This window comes from Oncorhynchus gorbuscha, unplaced genomic scaffold, assembly GCF_021184085.1.
Source record: "Oncorhynchus gorbuscha isolate QuinsamMale2020 ecotype Even-year unplaced genomic scaffold, OgorEven_v1.0 Un_scaffold_1252, whole genome shotgun sequence".
Lineage (NCBI taxonomy): Eukaryota > Metazoa > Chordata > Actinopteri > Salmoniformes > Salmonidae > Oncorhynchus > Oncorhynchus gorbuscha.
In genome coordinates, this window is record NW_025746084.1 from 68,476 (window position 1) to 95,952 (window position 27,477).

At 41.3% G+C, this 27,477-nt stretch overlaps 1 protein-coding gene across 7 annotated transcripts in view; it reads right to left on the reverse strand.

Annotated features, from left to right (window-relative positions):
- LOC124021914 (NACHT, LRR and PYD domains-containing protein 12-like) overlaps window positions 1-27,477 on the reverse strand; it is a 119,294-nt gene that overhangs the window by 30,778 nt on the left and 61,039 nt on the right. For 6 of the 7 annotated variants that reach the window (XM_046337046.1, XM_046337048.1, XM_046337051.1 and 3 more), the window contains one exon: window positions 4,335-4,451. In XM_046337046.1, coding sequence (XP_046193002.1) covers window positions 4,335-4,451 — 117 coding nt within the window. Of the gene's footprint in view, window positions 1-4,334; window positions 4,452-10,721; window positions 10,849-27,477 lie in introns of those variants that run through there. The other variant, XM_046337050.1, reaches the window with a different exon arrangement.

Sequence of the window (27,477 nt, forward strand, 5' to 3'; positions counted from 1 at the left end):
GATCACCAAGCGCAACATAGCTTCTGTTTGTAAATCAGCTAGAAAGATGTGTCGGCATCGAGTAATTGTCTCTGCCCCCCTCCCAGTTAGGGGGAGTGATGAGCTCTACAGCAGTCTCACAACTCAATCGCTGGTTGAAAACTGTTTTCTGCCCCTCCCAAAAGATAGAATTTGTAGATAATTTTCCCTCTTTCTGGGACTCACCCACAAACAGGACCAAGCCTGACCTGCTGAGGAGTGACGGACTCCATCCTAGCTGGAGGGGTGCTCTCATCTTATCTACCAACATAGACAGGGCTCTAACTCTTCTAGCTCCACAATGAAATAGGGTGCAGGCCAGGCAGCAGGCTGTTAGCCAGCCTGCCAGCATAGTGGAGTCTGCCACTAGCACAGTCAGTGTAGTCAGCTCAGCTATCACCATTGAGACCGTGTCTGTGCCTCAACCTAGGTTGGGCAAAACTAAACATGGCGGTTTTCGCCTTAGCAATCTCACTAGGATAAAGACCACCTCCATTCCTGTCATTATTGAAAGAGATCATGATACCTCACATCTCAAAATAGGGCTACTTAATGTTAGATCCCTTTCTTCAAAGGCAATTATAGTCAATGAACTAATCACTGATCATAATCTTGATGTGATTGGCCTGACTGAAACATGACTTAAGCCTGATGAATTTACTGTGTTAAATGAGGCCTCACCTCCTGGCTACACTAGTGACCATGTCCCCCGTGCATCCCGCAAAGGCGGAGGTGTTGCTAACATTTACGATAGCATATTTCAATTTACAAAAAAAAAATACGTTTTCGTCTTTTGAGCTTTTAGTCATGAAATCTATGCAGCCTACTCAATCACTTTTTATAGCTACTGTTTACAGGCCTCCTGGGCCATATACAGCGTTTCTCACTGAGTTCCCTGAATTCCTATCGGACCTTGTAGTCATAGCAGATAATATTCTAATCTTTGGTGACTTTAATATTCACATGGAAAAGTCCACAGACCCACTCCAAAAGGCTTTCGGAGCCATCATCGACTCAGTGGGTTTTGTCCAACATGTCTCTGGACCCACTCACTGTCACAGTCATACGCTGGACCTAGTTTTGTCCCATGGAATAAATGTTGTGGATCTTAATGTTTTTCCTCATAATCCTGGACTATCGGACCACCATTTTATTACGTTTGCAATTGCAACAAATAATCTGCTCAGACCCCAACCAAGGAACATCAAAAGTCGTGCTATACATTCACAGACAACACAAAGATTCCTTGATGTCCTTCCAGATTCCCTCTGTCTACCCAAGGATGCCAGAGGACAAAAATCAGTTAACCACCTAACTGAGGAACTCAATTTAACCTTGCGCAATACCCTAGATGCAGTTGCACCCCTAAAAACTAAAAACATTTCTCATAAGAAACTAGCTCCCTGGTACACAGAAAATACCCGAGCTCTGAAGCAGGCTTCCAGAAAATTGCAACGGAAATGGCGCCACACCAAACTGGAAGTCTTCCGACTAGCTTGGAAAGACAGTACCGTGCAGTACCGAAAAGCCCTTACTGCTGCTCGATCATCCTATTTTTCTAACTTAATTGAGGAAAATAAGAACAATCCGAAATTCCTTTTTGATACTGTCGCAAAGCTAACTAAAAAGCAGCATTCCCCAAGAGAGGCTGACTTTCACTTTAGCAGTGATAAATTCATGAACTTCTTTGAGGAAAAGATTATGATTATTAGAAAGCAAATTGCGGACTCCTCTTTAAATCTGCATGCTCCTTCAAAGCTCAGTTGTCCTGAGTCTGCACAACTCTGCCAGGAAGCTAGGATCAAGAGAGACGTTCAAGTGTTTTAGTACTATATCTCTTGACACAATGATGAAAATAATCATGGCCTCTAAACCTTCAAGCTGCATACTGGAACCTATTCCAACTATACTACTGAAAGAGCTGCTTCCTGTGCTTGGCCCTCCTATGTTGAACATAATAAACGGCTCTCTATCCACCGGATGTGTACCAAACTCACTAAAAGTGGCAGTAATAAAGCCTCTCTTGAAAAAGCCAAACCTTGAGCCAGAAAATATAAAAAACTATCGGCCTATATCGAATCTTCCTCCTCTCAGAGATTTTAGAGAAGGCTGTTGCGCAGCAACTCACTGCCTTCCATAAGACAAACAATGTATACGAAATGCTTCAGTCTGGTTTTAGACCCCATCATAGCACTGAGACGGCACTTGTGAAGGTGGTAAATTACATTTTAATGGCATCGGACCGAGGCTTTGCATCTGTCCTCGTGCTCCTAGACCTTAGTGCTGCTTTTGATACCATCGGTCACCACATTCTTTTGGAGAGATTGGAAACCCAAATTGGTCTACACGGACAAGTTCTGGCCTGGTTTAGATCTTATCTGTCGGAAAGATATCAGTTTGTCTCTGTGAATGGTTTGTCCTCTGACAAATCAACTGTAAATTTCGGGGTTCCTCAAGGTTCCGTTTTAGGACCACTATTGTTTCCACTATATATTTTACCTCTTGGGGATGTTATTCGAAAACATAATGTTAACTTTCACTGATATGCGGATGACACACAGCTGTACATTTCAATGAAACATGGTGAAGCCCCAAAATTGCCCTTGCTAGAAGCATGTGTTTCAGACACAAGGAAGTGGATGGCTGCAAACGTTCTACTTTTAAACTCGGACAAAACAGAGATGCTTGTTCTAGGTCCCAAGAAACAAAGAGATCTTCTGTTGAATCTGACAATTAATCTTAAATGGTTGTACAGTCGTCTCAAATAAAACTGTGAAGGACCTCGGCGTTACTCTGAACCCTGATCTCTCTTTTGAAGAACATATCAAGACCATTTCAAGGACAGCTTTTTTCCATCTACGTAACATTGCAAAAATCAGAAACTTTCTGTCCAAAAATGATGCAGAAAAATTCATCCATGCTTTTGTCACTTCTAGGTTAGACTACTGCAATGCTCTACTTTCCGGCTACCCGGATAAAGCACTAAATAAACTTCAGTTAGTGCTAAATATTGCTGCTAGAATCCTGACTAGAACCCCAAAATGTGATCATATTACTCCAGTGCTAGCCTCTCTACACTGGCTTCCTGTCAAAGCAAGGGCTGATTTCAAGGTTTTACTGCTAACCTACAAAGCATTACATGGGCTTGCTCCTACCTATCTCTCTGACTTTGTCCTGCCGTACATACCTACATGTACGCTACGGTCACAAGACGCAGGCCTCCTAATTGTCCCTAGAATTTCTAAGCAAACAGCTGGAGGCAGGGCTTTCTCCTATAGAGCTCCATTTTTATGGAACGGTCTGCCTACCCATGTCAGAGACGCAAACTCGGTCTCAACCTTTAAGTCTTTACTGAAGACTCATCTCTTCAGTGGGTCAATTGATTGAGTGTAGTCTGGCCCAGGAGCGGGAAGGTGAACGGAAAGGCTCTGGAGCAACAAACCGCCCTTGCTGTCTCTGCCTGGCCGGTTCCCCTCTTTCCACTGGGATTCTCTGCCTCTAACCCTATTACAGGGGCTGAGTCACTGGCTTACTGAGGCTCTCTCGTGCTGTCCCTGGAAGGGGTGCGTCACCTGAGTGGGTTGATTCACTGATGTGGTCATCCTGTCTGGGTTGCCCCCCCCCCCTTGAGTTGTGCCGTGGCGGAGATCTTTGTGGGCTATACTCAGCCTTGTCTCAGGATGGTAAGTTGGTGGTTGAAGATATCCCTCTAGTGGTGTGGGGGCTGTGCTTTGGCAAAGTGGGTGGGGTTATATCCTTCCTGTTTGGCCCTGTCCGGGGGTGTCCTCGGATGGGGCCACAGTGTCTCCTGACCCCTCCTGTCTCAGCCTCCAGTATTTATGCTGCAGTATTTTATGTGTCGGGGGGCTAGGGTCAGTTTGTTTGTCACTGTTTGTTAAGGTAGTTCTAGACAGTACAGCTGTCACACCCTGTCCATAGTTTGCTTTGTATGTTTCTATGTTTTGTTTGGTCAGGTTGTGATCTGAGTGGGCATTCTATGTTGTGTGTCTAGTTTGTCTGTTTCTGTGTTTGGCCTGATATGGTTCTCAATCAGAGGCAGGTGTTAGTCATTGTCTCTGATTGGGAACCATATTTAGGTGTTGGGGTTTGTGGGTGATTGTTCCTGTCTTTGTGTTTGTTACACCAGATAGGGCTGTTTTGTTTTTCACATTTTTTTGTTTATTTTGTATATTGTTCTATTTTCATCTTTATTAAAGATGTATCAAAATAACCACGCTGCGTTTTGGTCCGTCTCTCCTTCAACAGAAGAATCTCGTTACAGTTGTTTATCTCACTGACCAATGAGTTCTTCTTACCTTTGTTCGGTAGAAAAGTCTCCCTCTCTAAACTTCGTAGGTAGATTCATAGACTTGTCACTCTTCATGGACACACAGCTGGGAACAGGGGAGGCTGGTCTCTCCTGCTTGATTGGGCTTCAACACAACAGAGACAAACATTACATCTCTCATCTACTCTGAGCTCAGATGGGGAAACATAAGAAGTGTTTCATTCCAAAATGCTACACATCACTTTTCAGAAATGTTGGTAAATGACATTTTATTGTTTAATAACTTGTAACCTAACTTTTGAGAAAATGACCTTTGAATGTTTTGGCACCTACTGGAGAGCTCTTCTTTGTCTACAGGGCTGTTACTTTGGCAGATAATGTCACCCATCTAAATAAATATTTAATTTTTAACAAATTGTATGGTGTTTTTGGTTGATGTCAGTTTTCCATTGTTTGTTATGCTATAAATGGTTATTTAATGGTTGTAAGTGGTGAAATGAACTAGAAAATGTTAAATAATTACTACTTTAGTAAATAATTACACATTATTCAGTACTTCAGTAATACTGCAGTTGCTGCAGTTGCTACATAATTCCAACAAATATTTATTAATTAAAAATCATAATCTGAGATAGCAACTGAGTCAGATCTAGAAATCAATGAGCTAGATCTGTCCATTTGGTTTGTAACTCAGTGAACCTGCGCAGCATTCGCTCAATTAGATGCCTACAAAGAACATTTTGATACATATCAAATTACCCAGCAGCCATTTTAAGAAACAACAAGTCGTCAAAAAAGTGTAATTTCTTAACATTTCTTCAGGCTGTTTAAATCTGCCACATCTTGATAAATAGGACATGTGTTTTGTTTTGATTGTACACCTTTTTCTGAAAACAATTATGGTTCAAATGGTTTGATGGCTATGCGTCAGGCATCACAACTGGGTTACCTGAACCTTAACGTTTGTTGGCTATGCGCCAGACAACTGGGTTACCTGAACCTTTAAGGGAACGAGGGCAGTATTGAAAAGCCGAAAATAAACTGCCTCAGGCCTGAAGCTAGGATATGCATATGCATGGTAGTATTGGATTGAAAACACTCTAAAGTTTCCAAAACTGTTAAAATAACTGTTTAAATAATAAAACACTGATATGGCAGGCGAAAACCTGAGGAAAATCCATCCAGGAAGTGTGATTCGTTTGATGTTAGTGTTTTTCCATTGAAAGTCTATCGACAACATAAGTGGATAGGACCCAGATTGCAGTTCCTATGGCTTCCACTAGATGTCAACAGTCTTTAGACATTGTTTCAGGATTGTATTCTGAGAAATGAAGAAGAATGACAGCATTTCATGAGTGGTCGAATGAACTAGAACAAACTAAAACAAACATGTATTGTGTAACATGGAGTCTTGAGAGTGCAACCATATGAAGATCATCAAAGGTAAGTGAATAATTGTATCGCTATTTCTGACTTTCATGACTCCTCTACTTGGCTGGAAAATGATTGCATGCTTTTGTATGCGGGGCGCTGTCCTCAGATAATCGCATGGTATACTTGCCCTAAAGCCTTTTTGAAATCTGACACAGCGGCTGGATTAACAAGAAGTTAAGCTTTATTTTGATGTATGACACTTGTATCTTCATGAAAGTTAAATATTTATATTTCTGTAATTTGAATTTCACGCTCTGCAATTTCACCGGATGTTATCGAGGTGTCCCACTAGCGGGATGCTAGTGGTTTTAACATGTACACTTTAACGTGTTCACAGGTGAACAGTGAGTTTTCACAAAGTAGCCCTAACCTTGTTAATAATACGCTACCTGAGGTCAGAGTTCATGGTTAATGTCGACAGGTCTCATTGATACAATAGAGAAGCTGGCATTGTGACGCAGAACAATGAGCTGGGAATAGAACGTTCAGAAAGTGAGATGGTGCCACGGAGCTCAATAGAACTAATAGGAGCTGGCATTGTGATGCAGAACAATGAGCTGGGAATAGAACGTTCAGAAAGTGAGATGGTGCCACGGAGCTCAATAGAACTAATAGGAGCTGGCATTGTGACGCAGAACAATGAGCTGGGAATAGAACGTTCAGAAAGTGAGATGGTGCCACGGAGCTCAATAGACATTTTACATTACATTTAAGTCATTTAGCAGACGCTCTTATCCAGAGCGACTTACAAATTGGTGCATTTACCTTATGACATCCAGTGGAACAGCCACTTTACAATAGTGCATCTAAATCTTTTAAGGGGGGGGGTGAGAAGGATTACTTTATCCTATCCTAGGTATTCTTTAAAGAGGTGGGGTTTCAGGTGTCTCCGGAAGGTGGTGATTGACTCCGCTGTCCTGGCGTCGTGAGGGAGTTTGTTCCACCATTGGGGGGCCAGGGCAGCGAACAGTTTTGACTGGGCTGAGCGGGAACTGTACTTCCTCAGTGGTAGGGAGGCGAGCAGACCAGAGGTGGATGAACGCAGTGCCCTTGTTTGGGTGTAGGGCCTGATCTGAGCCTGGAGGTACTGAGGTGCCGTTCCCCTCACAGCTCCGTAGGCAAGCACCATGGTCTTGTAGCGGATGCGAGCTTCAACTGGAAGCCAGTGGAGAGAGCGGAGGAGCGGGGTGACGTGAGAGAACTTGGGAAGGTTGAACACCAGACGGGCTGCGGCGTTCTGGATGAGTTGTAGGGGTTTAATGGCACAGGCAGGGAGCCCAGCCAACAGCGAGTTGCAGTAATCCAGACGGGAGATGACAAGTGCCTGGATTAGGACCTGCGCCGCTTCCTGTGTGAGGCAGGGTCGTACTCTACGGATGTTGTAGAGCATGAACCTACAGGAACGGGCCACCGCCTTGATGTTAGTTGAGAACGACAGGGATCACGCCAAGGTTCTTAGCGCTCTGGGAGGAGGACACAATGGAGTTGTCAACCGTGATGGCGAGATCATGGATAGAATAGAACTAATAGGAGCTGGCAGGGTGAAACATGACCAGAAATAAGGCCTGTTTTTTTCACAATTACCTCATAACTAGGGACATATGGTAATGTTATGAAACTGGGCTCCATGGTGGATGCAGTGAACTATTCATCAGAAAAAAAAGTTGTGTCCAGCCTACTTGAGGCACCCCAAAAATAATATTCAAATTATTTACCCGGGTTTCAATACCTGCTATTGAGGTGCACGGAAAATAATATTCAAAAGTTCGGTCCTTGGACACAGACGGGTTAAACACTAAAGTTACCGTCCATCTAGTGAAGAGAGGAGAACCGACAGAGGTAGCCAGCTTCCGTCAATGAGAGAGGGAGAAGCCTCACCGGGATTTAACAGGTGGAAGAAACAACCGGGGAGCTCCATCGGTCCACAAGAAATGCAGACAGCCGGTGATGATGTAAATCAAATCAAATCAAATCTTATTTGTCACATACACATGGTTAGCAGATGTTAATGCGAGTGTAGCGAAATGCTTGTGCTTCTAGTTCCGACAATGCAGTAATAACCAACAAGTAATCTAACTAACAATTCCAAAACTACTGTCTTATACACAGTGTAAGGGGATAAAGAATATGTACATAAGGATATATGAATGAGTGATGGTACAGAGCAGCATAGGCAAGATACAGTAGATGGTATCGAGTACAGTATATACATATGAGATGAGTATGTAAACAAAGTGGCATAGTTAAAGTGGCTAGTGATACATGTATTACATAAGGATGCAGTCGATGATATAGAGTACAGTATATACGTATGCATATGAGATGAATAATGTAGGGTAAGTAACATTATATAAGGTAGCATTGTTTAAAGTGGCTAGTGATATATTTACATCATTTCCCATTTTAGAGGCAGGGCCCCCCTCCTCTCATTTTAGAGGCAGGGCCCCCCCTCCTCTCTCTCCTCAGAGAGACTCATTTTAGAGGCAGGGCCCCCCTCCTCTCTCTCCTCAGAGAGACTCATTTAGACTCATTTAGTGGTAGCTATGGTAACTAGTATGCTGCTGGTAGAGTAGCTAGCTAGCAACTAGCCTGGTTAGTTAGCAGGTCTTTCGGCTGACCCTCGTCTCGAGGATGATGACAAATCCAGTGAACCACAAAATGAAACAAGGATAAAGAGTGAAAAGGATCTGGCTACACTCACACTGTCCCTGACCGTAAAGAAAAAAGCTAATTGAACAATAAACTTCGGTGTTTCGACACTGTAACAAACTCCGTCGTTATTCCCCAAGATCACAGTCTCAACAATGTAACGAACTCTGAGATCTGGCCCCATATCCACAAAGTGTCTCAGAGTAGAGAATTGGTGGTATAAGTGCGGAGAATAAACACATTTTACACTTATGGGTATAAATAAAGATATGCATGAAGTCTCTAGTCCCACCTAGTCGGCAGATATTTAGGACACCTCGTGAGCTGTCCTACGTAGTTAAGAGTTAACAGCAGGTGTCTTGATAATACTATAGAATAATGCAGTGAGTCAGTGGTTCCTGCTTCACATGTAATTGCTTTGTGGTAGTTAAAAATAATGTTTTATATTTCTATATGATCAATCCATTAATAATATAGACCTACATGCAACAGTATGTCTTGTGCTTTTGGCAATGATTATGTGTAATAATTATCACTGTATTATTAATAATTATAATTATTATATTATTATATTTCTGTAGTGATACCATTTTGTATTAATTGTGGCATATTAACTCAGGTTTTCGCCCAAAGCCTAAGGAGTTGGAGCTGTGGCAGGAATTGAACTTGTGGTTGAAAGGTGGCTGGTTCGAATCCCTGGGCGGGAGTTAGAAAAAACAGGCGGAATTGATCTGACCACTGGAGGGCTTCTGGGTTCACATCCTCAAAATATTCACCTTTCGTTGATCAGAACTCGAGAGGCTCTTCTTCACTGAACCCTAAAATATATAATTTTATAATTTTATAAATGTTAGAATTTTTAGTGATTCCATATATTAAGGAAGTGATAGAAGCCTTTTTGGTTCTAGAAGGAACGTTGTTTTCTAAGAGTGTATAACAAACATGTTTTTCTTCTGATTATTTAATTATCTACATCATGTTATTTCAAGTTCTCCCTTTGGAGCACAACATCATGTTGTTAAAAAATAATCCTAAATTGGGCATGGATATAAATGGATATAAATGGGGCAGTTGAAGGCATCTAGGGAGTAATATGTGTTCAATGAATATGAACATTGTATGCAACATTGTAGGGACTTGATGCCTACTATGCCAAAGCTATTTAGAGTTGTTAAACGGGTGTGAAGAGTGTGTTGATATAACGGTTATATTGTCAAAATTCTGCTTGTAACAACGATCAGAATTTGTAAAAAAAAAAAATGTATTCCATTATATTAGTCAATAATTAAGAGGCAAAGTGGTCATGTCATGTGAAAATTATATCAAATATCTTACATATCAACGAGTACAGTCAGGGTGCCGCAGAACCAGTACCTCCACAGACCCCGGATTGAGAACCCCTGCAGTACCTCCACAGACCCCTGATTGAGAACCCCTGCAGTACCTCCACAGACCCCGGATTGAGAACCCCTGCAGTACCTCCACAGACCCCGGATTGAGAACCCCTGCAGTACATCCACAGACCCCTGATTGAGAACCCCTGCAGTACCTCCACAGACCCCGGATTGAGAACCCCTGCAGTACCTCCACAGACCCCGGATTGAGAAGCCCTGCAGTACCTCCACAGACCCCGGATTGAGAACCCCTGCAGTACATCCACAGACCCCTGATTGAGAACCCCTGCAGTACCTCCACAGACCCCGGATTGAGAACCCCTGCAGTACCTCCACAGACCCAGGATTGAGAACCCCTGCAGTACCTCCACAGACCCCGGATTGAGAACCCCTGATTTAGCAGATGCTCTTATCCAGAGTGATTTACAGTAAGTGCATTCATCTTAATTAAGATAGCTATGTGAGTATATATATAATATATGCCATTTAGCAGACGCTTTTATCCAAAGCGACTTACAGTCATGCGTGCATACATTCTACGTATGGGTGGTCCCGGGATCGAACCCACTACCCTGGCGTTACAAGCACCATGCTCTACCAACTGAGCTACACAGGACCACCCACCCATATATATATATATATATATATATATATATATATATATATATATATATATATATATATATATATATATATATATATATATATATATATATATATATATATATATATATATATATATATATATATATATATATATATATATATATATATATATATATATATATATATATATATACCCATCTAAAATCTATTAGTTAAAAATCTGAGAACAGTAATATTGAAGGTACCCATAAGCAACCATTTCTGATTAAAAAACAAATGTGAACATTTTGGAAATAAACTCATAATAATGATATCAAAAATTGTCATCTCACCTCTTAGCTTTGGTGTCATGTTCCCCAGAGAGACTCATTTTAGAGGCAGGGCCCCCCTCACCTCTCTCCCCAGAGAGACTCATTTTAGAGGCAGGGACCCCCTCCTTTCTCTGCCCAGAGAGACTCATTTTAGAGCACTGACCCCTAAACAGAGATCCAACATGTTGTTTGTGGTTAACACAGTAATTATTTAATGTCAATTGTTATCATTTATTATTTATCTCTTATAAAACATTTACTAACAGACACAGAAACAATCAGATGATTTAATGCATCACATGAAAACGTAGTTGTGACATTTCATCTCCATGGTAACTGTCTGTAATAATAATAAGTCACTGTTGGTTAAGGTAGTTATAGACAGTACAGCAACAATAATAATAATAATAATAATAAGTCACTGTTTGTTAAGGTAGTTATAGACAGTACAGCAACAATAATAATAACAATAATAATAATAATAAGTCACTGTTTGTTAAGGTAGTTATAGACAGTACAGCAACAATAATAATAACAATAATAATAATAATAAGTCACTGTTTGTTAAGGTAGTTATAGACAGTACAGCAACAATAATAATAACAATAATAATAATAATAAGTCACTGTTTGTTAAGGTAGTTATAGACAGTACAACAACAATAATAATAATAAGTCACTGTCTGTTAAGGTAGTTATAGACAGTACAACAACAATAATAATAATAAGTCACTGTCTGTTAAGGTAGTTATAGACAGTACAACAACAATAATAATAATAAGTCACTGTCTGTTAAGGTAGTTATAGACAGTACAACAACAATAATAATAATAAGTCACTGTTTGTTAAGGTAGTTCTAGACAGTACAGCAACAATAATAATAACAATAATAATAATAATAATAATAATAATAATAAGTCACTGTTTGTTAAGGTAGTTATAGACAGTACAGCAACAATAATAATAACAATAATAATAATAATAAGTCACTGTTTGTTAAGGTAGTTATAGACAGTACAACAACAATAATAATAATAAGTCACTGTCTGTTAAGGTAGTTATAGACAGTACAGCAACAATAATAATAATACTAATAACAATAATAATAAGTCACTGTTTGTTAAGGTAGTTATAGACAGTACAGCAACAATAATAATAATAATAATAATAATAATAATAATAATAATAATAATAATAATAAGTCACTGTTTGTTAAGGTAGTTATAGACAGTACAGCAACAATAATAATAATAATAATAATAATAATAATAATAATAATAATAATAAGTCACTGTTTGTTAAGGTAGTTATAGACAGTACAGCAACAATAATAATAATAATAATAAGTCACTGTTTGTTAAGGTAGTTATAGACAGTACAACAACAATAATAATAATAAGTCACTGTCTGTTAAGGTAGTTATAGACAGTACAGCAACAATAATAATAATACTAATAACAATAATAATAAGTCACTGTTTGTTAAGGTAGTTATAGACAGTACAGCAACAATAATAATAATAATAATAATAATAATAATAATAATAAGTCACTGTTTGTTAAGGTAGTTATAGACAGTACAGCAACAATAATAATAATAATAATAAGTCACTGTTTGTTAAGGTAGTTATAGACAGTACAGCAACAATAATAATAATAATAAGTCACTGTTTGTTAAGGTAGTTATAGACAGTACAACAACAATAATAATAATAAGTCACTGTTTGTTAAGGTAGTTATAGACAGTACAACAACAATAATAATAATAAGTCACTGTTTGTTAAGGTAGTTCTAGACAGTTCTAGACAGTACAGCAACAATAACAATGTTATATTATGTAAAGTAGACTAGGTTATAATGTATAGTAGTGGGTTGTTAGTGATATGTTATTATGTAAAGTAGACTAGGTTATAATGTATAGTAGTGGTTTGTTAGTGATATGTAGATGTTATATTATGTAAAGTAGACTAGGTTATAATGTATAGTAGTGGGTTGTTAATGATATGTAGATGTTATATTATGTAAACTAGACTAGGTTATAATGTATAGTAGTGGGTTGTTAGTGATATGTAGATGTTATATTATGTAAACTAGACTAGGTTATAATGTATAGTAGTGGGTTGTTAGTAATATGCAGATAGCCTATAAGTTCACATAATATTCCTTCCAGTAGCAGGACAGAGAATGTACTGTATATAACCTACATATCATAGATGACCAGTCTAAACCTGTTCAGATCAGTTCACAGAAACCATCAGGTTTGTCAGCATGATAAGTGATCATAGCTCCAACCTATTTTGACTATTGAATGTCTGACATCGACTAACCTTATAATAGTTTGTAGAAACGAGATGTCAAATGGTCAAAGGAAAACACATTAGTTATTTTGCTACAGATGTAGGATCTTAATTTGAGACAGTTTACTGAAGCAGAAAAATTATGTGGATTATAATTAACATTTTAAAGTGGAAAGTGGAAAAGTGGAAATGACAAACTTCAGAAACTTCAGAAGAACAAATACACTACAAGTTTTAGTTTTCCTGCAACAGGGTGATCAAATTCAGATCCTACATCTGTACAGAGATGATGTCTTTATCTGAAAAAGGAAGTTTGAGTTATTAGCAATGAAGTTTCAACTGTCAGCTGCTGTAAACCTCTGTGATTGGATGTTATAGACCCCAATCTGAACAGTTTCTTCCCCGTGGTTATAGCCTTTAGCTCTATGCTCAGTCTACCTAGTTCAATATATTGTTGTACGTAAACTTTGTGCAAACTCCACCGCCTGTATTCTGTCTCGTAATGTTTTCTTTGACTAGCAGCACCATGTCACCATGTTAAATAATGGGTACAGATGTAGGATCTTTCCAACTCTGAGGACATGTCATTGTGATGTCATTTATTACATTTCAACCTGTTGATAAAGGCAACTAGAAGGCTGAACCCAGAAGACAACTCTAAATCAACACTTACTGATATTATCCTAAAATCCTTTCACTCGTATTATTGTGTCTCTTTGTTCAACGAATGTCAGGCAGCCTGTGCTGTTAATATAGTTGAAAACAGCGGGCAGGGAGGTCAACACCCTACAGGCAGCCTGTGCTGTTAATATAGTTGAAAACATTGGGCAGGGAGGTCAACACCCTACAGGCAGCCTGTGCTGTTAATATAGTTGAAAACAGCAGGCAGGGAGGTCAACACCCTACAGGCAGCCTGTGCTGTTAATATAGTTGAAAACATCGGGCAGGGAGGTCAACACCCTACAGGCAGCCTGTGCTGTTAATATAGTTGAAAACATCGGGCAGGGAGGTCAACACCCTACAGGCAGCCTGTGCTGTTAATATAGTTGAAAACAGCAGGCAGGGAGGTCAACACCCTACAGGCAGCCTGTGCTGTTAATATAGTTGAAAACAGCAGGCAGGGAGGTCAACACCCTACAGGTAGCCTGTGCTGTTAATATAGTTGAAGACAGCAGGTAGGGAGGTCAACACCCTACAGGCAGCCTGTGCTGTTAATATAGTTGAAAACATCGGGCAGGGAGGTCAACACCCTATGTATTGCACCAATAGGGTTAACCCACATGGTGGGAATTGTTACCTGGCTCACACAAAAGCATGTCTCAGACACCACTTCTGACACCAGTGTAGCAAACAGCGGGGCAGGGAAGCGAACCCAGGTTACATGTGTTAAAGGTGAACAACCTTACGCATCGCGCCATTGGTATCAATTAGGTTACGCAATAGTTGGAATTGTGACGTGGCTCATTTAGAAAGGAGTGAGGATCACTACTCTATAGAGGAACTATGATACAATTACATTATCATATGAAATGTAGAGGATCACTACACTATAGAGGAACTATGATACAATTACATTATCATATGAAAAGTAGAGGAGTAGAGGATCACTACACTATAGAGGAACTATGATACAATTACATTATCATATGAAATGTAGAGGATCACTACACTATAGAGGAACTATGATACAATTACATTATCATATGAAATGTAGAGGAACTATGATACAATTACATTATCATATGAAATGTAGAGGATCACTACTCTATAGAGGAACTATGATACAATTACATTATCATATGAAATGTAGAGGATCACTACTCTATAGAGGCGCTTGTAACGCCAGGGTAGTGGGTTCGATCCCCGGGACCACCCATACGTAGAATGTATGCACACATGACTGTAAGTCGCTTTGGATAAAAGCGTCTGCTAAATGGCATATATTATTATTATTATATTACATTATCATATTAAATGTAGAGGAACTATGATACAATTACATTATCATATGAAAAGTAGAGGATCACTACACTATAGAGGAACTATGATACAATTACATTATCATATGAAATGTAGAGGATCACTACACTATAGAGGAACTATGATACAATTACATTATCATATGAAATGTTAAATGTAGAACTATAAAATATGAATATTGATGTATTGAATTTGACTTGACCACATCCAGTCAGGTCCATGTATGATTAAACTGACACCAACCTGTCTCAGTAGAAGTAGACTGTTAGGAGTGTTTTACTGTCATTCACTATACTAACATTACACCATACATTTAATTTATTTACACACTTTACAATAATCCCTGGCAGGATTCTCACCTTGTAGCCTGAATTCACGACCAGAACATGTCAAGACATTGAGATATTTTCTGTTCTGTATATTCTGATGGATGAGGCCTGAGCTGGAATGTGAAGCTAACTGAATCTGGTTAACTTTAGAAAACCAGTATATCTGGCTAGTATCATAGTTTACCCCTCAGGCTACGTTCAGGTTCCAGCATCAGGCAGGTATCAACATGCCGAGTCGTAGGCTACAACCTGGGTTGTATTCATTAGTTTACTCCACAGCCAACAGTTTTAAAATGTTGCATAAAACACAAACAGTTCACTGTAAACGCTGTACAATGTGACCTAAACAGTTCACTGTAAACGCTGTACAATGTGACCTAAACAGTTCACTGTAAACGCTGTACAATGTGACCTAAACAGTTCACTGTAAACGCTGTAGAATGTGACCTAAACAGTTCACTGTAAACACTGTACAATGTGACCTAAACAGTTCACTGTAAACACTGTACAATGTGACCTAAACAGTTCACTGTAAACGTTGTACAATGTGACCTAAACAGTTCACTGTAAACGCTGTACAATGTGACCTAAACAGTTCACTGTAAACGCTGTACAACGTGACCTAAACAGTTCACTGTAAACGCTGTACAACGTGACCTAAACAGTTCACTGTAAACACTGTACAATGTGACCTAAACAGTTCACTGTAAACGCTGTACAATGTGACCTAAACAGTTCACTGTAAACGCTGTACAACGTGACCTAAACAGTTCACTGTAAACGCTGTACAACGTGACCTAAACAGTTCACTGTAAACACTGTACAATGTGACCTAAACAGTTCACTGTAAACGCTGTACAACGTGACCTAAACAGTTCACTGTAAACGCTGTACAACGTGACCTAAACAGTTCACTGTAAACACTGTACAATGTGACCTAAACAGTTCACTGTAAACGCTGTACAATGTGACCTAAACAGTTCACTGTAAACGCTGTACAATGTGACCTAAACAGTTCACTGTAAACACTGTACAATGTGACCTAAACAGTTCACTGTAAACGCTGTACAATGTGACCTAAACAGTTCACTGTAAACGCTGTACAACGTGACCTAAACAGTTCACTGTAAACGCTGTACAATGTGACCTAACCGGTTTCTGTTGCCAAACGTTTTGCTACGGTGGAACTAATGAATACACACAACCTGTTTTGAGGAAGTGTAAGTTGTTGTTATTCTCTCCACAATATGTATTTGTCTCTCTTTCACACAACAAACCTTCCTGAGTGAAAAGCATTAACAGCATTAACAGAAAATGTTTGATTGTTGATTGTTGTGTTTTAAGTCTGTTTTGAGAAGACAAGTCTATAGACCTATGATACAGTAGGAGATCACCCTGGTCTATAGACCTATGATACAGTAGGAGATCACCCTGGTCTATAGACCTATGATACAGTAGGATATCACCCTGGTCCATAGACCTATGATACAGTAGGATATCACCCTGGTCTATAGACCTATGATACAGTAGGAGATCACCCTGGTCTATAGACCTATGATACAGTAGGATATCACCCTGGTCCATAGACCTATGATACAGTAGGAGATCACCTGGTCTATAGACCTATGATACAGTAGGAGATCACCTGGTCTATAGACCTATGATACAGTACACTCTTAGAATAAAAGGTTCCAAACAGGTCCTCCGTCTGTCCCCATAATAGATTATTTTGGGTTCCAGGTAGAACCCTTCTGGCTTCTATATAGAACCCTCTGTGGAAAGGATTCTTCATGGAAGCCAGAAGGGTTCTACCTAGTACCAAAAAGGGTTCTACCTAGTACCAAAAGGGTTCTACAAAGTGTTCTCCTATGGGGACAGCCAAATAATCCTTTTAGATTCTAGATAGTGTAGGAGTGATCACCCTGGGGCACACAGATGGGCACAGAACAAATTCACCCCACGCATCTAATTTATATTTATATTATATCAATATCATCAACTATATGAACACACATAACAATATCATCAACTATATGAATACACATAACAATATAATCAACTATATAACAATATCATCAACTATATGAAAACACATAACAATATCATCAACTATATGAATACACATAACAATATCATCAACTATATTAATACACATAACAATATCATCAACTACATGACACATAACGATCGTCGTCTTACCTTTTATCTCTCAATAGAAACACAGTCTGAATGATCATCAGGTCGTCAAAAGTTACTTTCATTTGCTCTGCTCATTTACATATCAGGTTCTGCCTGTTCTCTCTCCCTCCCTCTCTCTTTACAGCTCTTACAATGTGTCTTGGCATACATTCTACAACTGTCTGGAACTCTATTCTTCTGTCTCTCTCCATCACTTTCTCTGTGTCGTCTGTTGCTGTCTCAGTGTCTTGTCTGGTGTCTCTCTCTGTCATATCCTATTCTGTTGCTGTCTCTGTGTCTTGTCTGTTGTCTCTCTCCATCAAATCCTATTCCTCTGTTGCTGTCTCTATGTCTTGTCTGGTGTCTCTCTCCATCAAATCATATTCCTCTGTTGCTGTCTCTGTGTCTTGTCTGGTGTCTCTCTCCATCGTATCCTATTCTTTTGTTGATGCCTCTGTGTCTTGTCTGATGTCTCTCTCCGTCATATCACATTCTGTTGCTGTCTCTGTGTCCTGTCCATCATTTCCTATTCTGTTGCTGTCTCCGTGTCTTGTCTGTCTCTAACCCAACACCATTAAATACAGTTGAGGGTTACTACAATACAACATGACAACACAACTACATAACACTATTAAATACAGTTGAGGGTTACTACAATACAACATGACAACATGACAACATGACAACACAACTACATAACACCATTAAATACAGTTGAGGGTTACTACAATACAACATGACAACACAACTACATAACACCATTAAATACAGTTGAGGGTTACTACAATACAACATGACAACATGACAACACAACTACATAACACCATTAAATACAGTTGAGGGTTACTACAATACAACATGACAACACAACTACATAACACCATTAAATACAGTTGGAATGTAGTTAGAACTCAAACTGTTTCTATCAAACAGAAAAACAACAATAAATCTGGATCAACACATTTAGATTTATAGATGCTGCACTTTGCTGTTTCATTACCCAGACAGCTGTTTAAGGTCAGACCAAGGCAGAGTGTAGTATCAGTACTTAGGGGTCATAGGTCATACCAAGGCAGAGTGTAGTATAGTCGCTCTGGATAAGAGCGTCTGCTAAATTACTTAAATGTAAATGTAAATGTAGTGTCAGTACTTAGGGGTCATAGGTCAGACCAAGGCAGAGTGTAGTATCAGTACTTAGGGGTCATAGGTCATACCAAGGCAGAGTGCAGTATCAGTACTTAGGGGTCATAGGTCAGATCAGTGGTCATGGTTGATATGCCTGGACTAGGAAACAAACTTTAAAGCCATTTTTCTCAGATTCACTGTTTATGTAGATGCTGTTTGTCTTTGTAGGACAGTAGTTCAGGTGGCTGTTTGTCTCTGTAGGACAGTAGTTCAGGTGGTTGTTTGTGTAGATGCTGTTTGTCTTTGTAGGACAGTAGTTCAGGTGGCTGTTTGTGTAGGTGCTGTTTGTCTTTGTAGGACAGTAGTTCAGGTGGCTGTTTGTGTAGATGCTGTTTGTCTTTGTAGGACAGTAGTTCAGGTGGCTGTTTGTGTAGATGCTGTTTGTCTTTGTAGGACAGTAGTTCAGGTGGCTGATTGTGTAGATGCTGTTTGTCTTTGTAGGACAGTTGTTCGGGTGGCTGTTTGTGTAGATGCTGTTTGTCTTTGTAGGACAGTAGTTCAGGGGGCTGTTTGTCTTTGTAGGACAGTAGTTCACCCACGACTGCGTGGCCACGCACGCCTCCAACTCAATCATCAAGTTTGCGGACGACACAACAGTGGTAGGCTTGATTACCAACAACGACGAGACGGCCTACAGGGAGGAGGTGAGGGCCCTCGGAGTGTGGTGTCAGGAAAATAACCTCACACTCAACGTCAACAAAACTAAGGAGATGATTGTGGACTTCAGGAAACAGCAGAGGGAACACCCCCCTATCCACATCGATGGAACAGTAGTGGAGAGGGTAGTAAGTTTTAAGTTCCTCGGCGTACACAAACTACCTGCCCTCCAGGACACCTACACCACCCGATGTCACAGGAAGGCCATAAAGATCATCAAGGCCATCAACCACCCGAGCCACTGCCTGTTCACCCCGCTATCATCCAGAAGGCGAGGTCAGTACAGGTGCATCAAAGCTGGGACCGAGAGACTGAAAAACAGCTTCTATCTCAAGGCCATCAGACTGTTAAACAGCCACCACTAACATTGAGTGGCTGCTGCCAACACACTGACTCAACACCAGCCACTTTAATAATGGGAATTGATGGGAAATTATGTAAAACACTAGCCACTTTAAACAATGCTACCTAATATAATGTTTACATGCACTACATTATTCATCTCATATGCATACGTATATATACTGTACTCTATATCATCTACTGCAACCTTATGTAATACATGTATCACTAGCCACTTTAACTATGCCACTTTGTTTACATACTCATCTCATATGTATATACTGCACTCAATACCATCTACTGTATCTTGCCTATGCCGCTCTGTACCATCACTCATTCATATATCCTTATGTACATATTCTTTATCCCCTTACACTTGTGTCTATAAGGTAGTAGTTTTGGAATTGTTAGCTAGATTACTTGTTGGTTATTACTGCATTGTTGGAACTAGAAGCACAACCATTTCACTACACTCGCACTAACATCTGCTAACCATGTGTATGTGACAAATACAATTTGATATGATTTGATTTGAAAAAGTAGTTCAGGTGACTGTTTGTCTTTGTAGGACAGTAGTTCAGGTGGCTGTTTGTGTAGATGCTGTTTGTCTTTGTAGGACAGTAGTTCAGGTGGCTGTTTGTGTAGATGCTGTTTGTCTTTGTAGGACAGTAGTTCAGGTGGCTGTTTGTGTAGATGCTGTTTGTCTTTGTAGGACAGTAGATCAGGTGGCTGTTTGTCTCTGTAGGACAGTAGTTCAGGTGGCTGTTTGTCTTTGTAGGACAGTAGTTCAGGTGGCTGTTTGTGTAGATGCTGTTTGTCTTTGTAGGACAGTAGTTCAGGTGGCTGTTTGTCTCTGTAGGACAGTAGTTCAAGTGACTGTTTGTCTTTGTAGGACAGTAGTTCAGGTGGCTGTTTGTCTCTGTAGGACAGTAGTTCAGGTGGCTGTTTGTGTAGATGCTGTTTGTCTCTGTAGGACAGTAGTTCAGGTGGCTGTTTGTGTAGATGCTGTTTGTCTCTGTAGGACAGTAGTTCAGGTGGCTGTTTGTCTTTGTAGGACAGTAGTTCAGGTGGCTGTTTGTGTAGATGCTGTTTGTCTTTGTAGGACAGTAGTTCAGGTGGCTCTTTGTCTTTGTAGGACAGTAGTTCAGGTGGCTGTTTGTCTTTGTAGGACAGTAGTTCAGGTGGCTGATTGTCTCTGTAGGACAGTAGGTTAGGTGGCTGTTTGTCTCTGTAGGACAGTAGATCAGGTGGCTGTTTGTGTAGATGCTGTTTTTCTTTGTAGGACAGTAGTTCAGGTGGCTTTTTGTGTAGATGCTCTTTGTCTCTGTAGGACAGTAGTTCAGGTGGCTGTTTGTCTCTGTAGGACAGTAGTTCAGGTGGCTGTTTGTCTTTGTAGGACAGTAGTTCAGGTGGCTGTTTGTCTCTGTAGGACAGTAGTTCGGGTGGCTGTTTGTGTAGATGCTGTTTGTCTTTGTAGGACAGTAGTTCAGGTGGCTGCCCTTGCACTTAGTGTGCCTCCTGTCCCTCCCATCGGCATGGTTACACCTTCCTGAAAACATTGACTCCATACTTTGCTGAAACCTGTTCTGCCAGTTCATGTCCTTAAAGACTAGAATGTTCCAATGTGGTTAGCCAAAGATATGACAAGATAGTTCACACATGCATCTTTCCGGGTAACTGTCAAACAGACATGTCACATTTCTGGTTGGTCCATAACTAGTTTCCTGCTTGTAGCAGGCCGTGTTAACAGGAATCCTCTTCTCTAACTAGAAGTCATGTGATTTCATGAGGATGTTGTTCTGCAGTGAGAGTGGAATGCAGGTCAAGGTGTCCTGGGATGAATGTCAACTAGATTTATAAACATCATTGTTAAATTAACTGTTGTAATAAAAAACATCTATGCTGTCATTTTCTTTATGTTGGTTCGCTTTTAAAGTGTTTGATTGTCACAGACATCAGATTGGTTCTGTGAAATGTGTTGTTTTACAGGGTCAGTCATAGTAGTATGATAGGTGTTGTTGTACAGGGTCAGTCATAGTAGAATGATAGGTGTTGTTTTACAGGGTCATTCATAGTAGTATGATAGGTGTTGTTTTACAGGGTCAGTCATAGTAGTATGATAGGTGTTGTTTTACAGGGTCAGTCATAGTAGTATGATAGGTGTTGTTTTACAGGGTCGTAGTAGTATGGTAGGTGTTGTTTTACAGGGTCAGTCATAGTAGTATGATAGGTGTTGTTTTACAGGGTCGTAGTAGTATGGTAGGTGTTGTTTTACAGGGTCAGTCATAGTAGTATGATAGGTGTTGTTTTACAGGGTCAGTCATAGTAGTATGATAGGTGTTGTTTTACAGGGTCAGTCATAGTAGTATGATAGGTGTTGTTGTACAGGGTCAGTCATAGTAGTATGATAGGTGTTGTTGTACAGGGTCGTAGTAACCATGGTGACCATGGAGCAAATTAGATGTAAGTCAAATCAAATCAAATCAAATCAAATTTATTTATATAGCCCTTCGTACATCAGCTGATATCTCAAAGTGCTGTACAGAAACCCAGCCTAAAACCCCAAACAGCAAACAATGCAGGTGTAAAAGCACGGTGGCTAGGAAAAACTCCCTAGAAAGGCCAAAACCTAGGAAGAAACCTAGAGAGGAACCGGGCTATGTGGGGTGGCCAGTCCTCTTCTGGCTGTGCCGGGTAGAGATTATAACAGAACATGACCAAGATGTTCAAATGTTCATAAATGACCAGCATGGTCAAATAATAATAAGGCAGAACAGTTGAAACTGGAGCAGCAGCACAGTCAGATGGACTGGGGACAGCAAGGAGCCATCATGTCAGGTAGTCCTGGGGCACGGTCCTAGGGCTCAGGTCCTCCGAGAGAGAGAAAGAAAGAGAGAATTAGAGAGAGCATATGTGGGGTGGCCAGTCCTCTTCTGGCTGTGCCAGGTGGAGATTATAACAGAACGTGGCCAAGATGTTCAAATGTTCATAAATGACCAGCATGGTTGAATAATAGTAAGGCAGAACAGTTGAAACTGGAGCAGGAGCATGGCCAGGTGGACTGGGGACAGCAAGGAGTCCTCATGTCAGGTAGTCCTGGGACATGGTCCTAGGGCCCAGGCCAGTTGAAACTGGAGCAGCAGCATGGCCAGGTGGACTGGGGACAGCAAGGAGTCATCATGTCAGGTAGTCCTGGGGCATGGTTCTAGGGCTCAGGTCCTCCGAGAGAGAGAAAGAAAGAGAGAAGGAGAGAATTAGAGAACGCACACTTAGATTTACACAGGACACCGAATAGGACAGGAGAAGTACTCCAGATAAACAAACTGACCCTAGCCCCCCGACACATAAACTACTGCAGCATAAATACTGGAGGCTGAGACAGTGTCTTGCTTAAGGGCACATCGACAGATCTTCACCTTGACGGGTCAGGTTTTCAAACCAGCGATACCAGTTACTGACCCACCACTCTAACCACTAGTCTATCTGACCATACCAGTTACTAACCCATCACTCTAACCACTAGTCTACCTGACTATACCAGTTACTGACCCACCACTCTAACCACTAGTCTATCTGAACATACCAGTTACTGACCCACCACTCTAACCACTAGTCTATCTGACCATACCAGTTACTGACCCACCACTCTAACCACTAGTCTATCTGACCATACCAGTTACTGACCCACCACTCTAACCACTAGTCTATCTGACCATACCAGTTACTGACCCACCACTCTAACTACTAGTCTATCGTAGTGGACACCTCCTAGTGGTGGGGTTGTTAGGAGTGTTAATCAGACCATGTGGACACCTCCTAGTGGTGGGGTTGTTAGGAGTGTTTATCTGACCATGTGGACACCTCCTAGTAGTCTGGTTGTTAGGAGTGTTTATCAGACCATGTGGACACCTCCTAGGGGTGGGGTTGTTAGGAGTGTTTATCAGACCATGTGGACACCTCCTAGGGGTGGGGTTGTTAGGAGTGTTTATCAGACCATGTGGACACCTCCTAGTGGTGGGGTTGTTAGGAGTGTTTATCAGACCATGTGGACACCTCCTAGTGGTGGGGTTGTTAGGATTGTTTATCAGGCCATGTGGACACCTCCTAGTGGTGGGGTTGTTATGAGTGTTTATCAGACCATGTGGACACCTCCTAGTGGTCTGGTTGTTAGGAGTGTTTATCAGACCATGTGGACACCTCCTAGTGGTCTGCTTGTTAGGAGTGTTTATCAGACCATGTAGACACCTCCTAGTGGTCTGCTTGTTAGGAGTGTTTATCAGACCATTAGGCACCTCCTAGTGGTGGGGTTGTTAGGAGTCTTTTGTTAATCACCCTGTCATCTCAGATTTTGAAATTATGCTTTACAGCCAAAGCAAGACAAGCATTTGTGTAAGTTTATCGATATCCTAGCATAGCATTATGCAAAGCTCATGTTGGTCACGAAAATCAGAAAAGCAATCAAATTACCAGAAGGTATTTAAATGGTAATAACCAGACTTTTTTCCCACAGATGTTATTGGCGAATGTATTCCAGTAAGTTGTGACATAAGGAATGGATACAATCTCCCTTTGAAATAAAGCAGGTATAGATCTGTTGTTCTGAGGGAGCAAGGAGAGAAACAGTTTCCCCATTGGAGAGTCAACTGGATTAATCGAAGGTAGGTCAACAAGGTGAGGTTTGGTTACACATCTAAATAACATGAGAGTTCCAGATGGACTAGCATCAGAGACTATGGTGAACTCTCTAGGAGGGCAGGTCAACAAGGTGAGGTCTGGTTGCACCTCTAAATAACATGAGAGTTCCAGATGGAATAGCATCAGAGACTATGGAGAACTCTCTAGGAGGGCAGGTCAACAAGGTGAGGTCTGGTTGCACCTTTAAATAACATGAGAGTTCCAGATGGAATAGCATCAGAGACTATAGAGAATTCTCTAGGAGGGCAGGTCAACAAGGTGAGGTCTGGTTGCACCTCTAAATAACATGAGAGTTCCAGATGGAATAGCATCAGAGACTATGGAGAACTCTCTAGGAGGGCAGGTCAACAAGGTGAGGTCTGGTTGCACCTTTAAATAACATGAGAGTTCCAGATGGAATAGCATCAGAGACTATAGAGAATTCTCTAGGAGGGCAGGTCAACAAGGTGAGGTCTGGCTACACCTCTAAATAACATGAGAGTTCCAGACGGAACAGCATCAGAGACTATGGAGAACTCTCTAGGAGGGTAGGTCAACAAGGTGAGGTCTGGTTACACCTCTAAATAACATGAGAGTTCCAGATGGAATAGCATCAGAGACTATGGCAAACTCTCTAGGTGTTACAGGGATATTGTAACGAGATAAAAATTCCTCATAATTGAGTAACAATCCTTCTGCATTAAAAAGTTGACTTACCAGCAGGATATGATTATTAAACCAGTTCTTCAAAAATTAAGACTTGTTTCTATACAAAATATCGTTATTGTTCCAAATGACATACCTATGCAGGATTTTTTAAAATATATTAACAAGCACGCTAAGAATACTGTTGTAGGAATCTTATCGGTTTACAAAGTAACACAAAATTGAAGTCACCAAAGATATAATGAGGGATGAATTTCCAAATTGAAGTTGGATTCTTTAAGAAATGTTTTTCCCAATTTATCTTTAAAATATTATTAGTATTATTTATAGTAAAATCAACTAAATGTTCATAACGACAGATGTCCTTATATAATGTTATGCAGGTGAATGAGGACCCAAAAGCGACTTGGCGAAAACAGAGTCTTTAATCCAGTAAAGGAAATAGCAATACTCCTAGACAAATCGGAGCGGTAAATAAAGCAAAAAAACAATTCCACTCGTAATGACGAGAACTGACTGGAGACTCGATAATAAACTGCAGGTTGCCTCGGGAAGGCACTTGACCGTAGCAGACTCAGACACCTGCTCACCACGCAGCATCTGAGGGAAACACGACACGACAGGGCGATACAAAGACACAGCACGGTGAACAATAGACAAGGATCCGACAGGACAGAAACGGAAAACAAGGGGAGAAATAGGGACTCTAATCAGGGGAAAAGATAGGGAACAGGTGTGGGAAGACTAAATGATTGATTAGGGGAATAGGAACAGCTGGGAGCAGGAACGGAACGATAGAGAGAAGAAAGAGAGAGAGAGAAAAAGGGGAACGAACCTAAAAAGACCAGCAGGGGGAAAACGAACAGAAGGAAAAGCAAAATGACAAGACAATATAAGACAAAACATGACAGTACCCCCCCACTCACCGAGCGCCTCCTGGCGCACTCGAGGAGGAATCCTGGCGGCAACGGAGGAAATCATCAATGAGTGAACGGTCCAGCACGTCCCGAGACGGAACCCAACTCCTCTCCTCAGGACCGTAACCCTCCCAATCCACTAAGTATTGGTGACCCCGTCCCCGAGAACGCATGTCCATGATCCTACGTACCTTGTAAATAGGTGCGCTCTCGACAAGGACGGGAGGGGGAGGGAAGACGAACGGGGTGCGAAGAAAGGGCTTGACACAGGAGACATGGAAGACAGGATGGACGCGACGAAGATGTCGCGGAAGAAGCAGTCGCACAGCGACAGGATTGACGACCTGGGAGACACGGAACGGACCAATGAACCGCGGAGTCAACTTACGAGAAGCTGTCGTAAGAGGAAGGTTGCGAGTGGAAAGCCACACTCTCTGGCCGCAACAATACCTAGGACTCTTAATCCTACATTTATTGGCGGCTCTCACAGTCTGTGCCCTGTAACGGCAAAGTGCAGACCTCACCCTCCTCCAGGTGCGCTCACAACGTTGGACAAACGCTTGAGCGGAGGGAACACTGGACTCGGCAAGCTGGGATGAGAACAGAGGAGGCTGGTAACCCAAACTACTCTGAAACGGAGATAACCCGGTAGCAGACGAAGGAAGCGAGTTGTGAGCGTATTCTGCCCAGGGAGCTGTTCTGCCCAAGACGCAGGGTTTCTGAAAGAAAGGCTGCGTAGTATGCGACCAATCGTCTGATTGGCCCTCTCTGCTTGACCGTTAGACTGGGGATGAAACCCGGAAGAGAGACTGACGGACGCACCAATCAAACGACAGAACTCCCTCCAAAACTGTGACGTGAATTGCGGACCTCTGTCTGAAACGGCGTCTAACGGGAGGCCATGAATTCTGAACACATTCTCGATGATGATTTGTGCCGTCTCCTTAGCGGAAGGAAGTTTAGCGAGAGGAATGAAATGTGCCGCCTTAGAGAACCTATCGACAACCGTAAGAATCACAGTCTTCCCCGCAGACAAAGGCAGACCGGTAATGAAGTCTAGGGCGATGTGAGACCATGGTCGAGAAGGAATGGGAAGCGGTCTGAGACGACCGGCAGGAGGAGAGTTACCTGACTTAGTCTGCGCGCAGTCCAAACAAGCAGCCACGAAACGGCGCGTGTCACGCTCCTGAGTCGGCCACCAAAAGCACTGGCGAATAGAAGCAAGAGTGCCTCGAACACCGGGATGACCAGCTAACTTGGCAGAGTGAGCCCACTGAAGAACAGCCAGACGAGTGGAAACAGGAACGAAAAGAAGGTTAGTAGGACAAGCGCGCAGCGACGCAGTGTGCGTGAGTGCTTGCTTAACCTGTCTTTCAATTCCCCAGACTGTCAACCCGACAACACGCCCATAAGGAAGAATCCCCTCGGGATCAGTAGAAGCCACAGAAGAACTAAAAAGACGGGATAAGGCATCAGGCTTGGTGTTCTTGCTACCCGGACGGTAAGAAATCACAAACTCGAAACGAGTGAAAAATAACGCCCAACGAGCTTGAC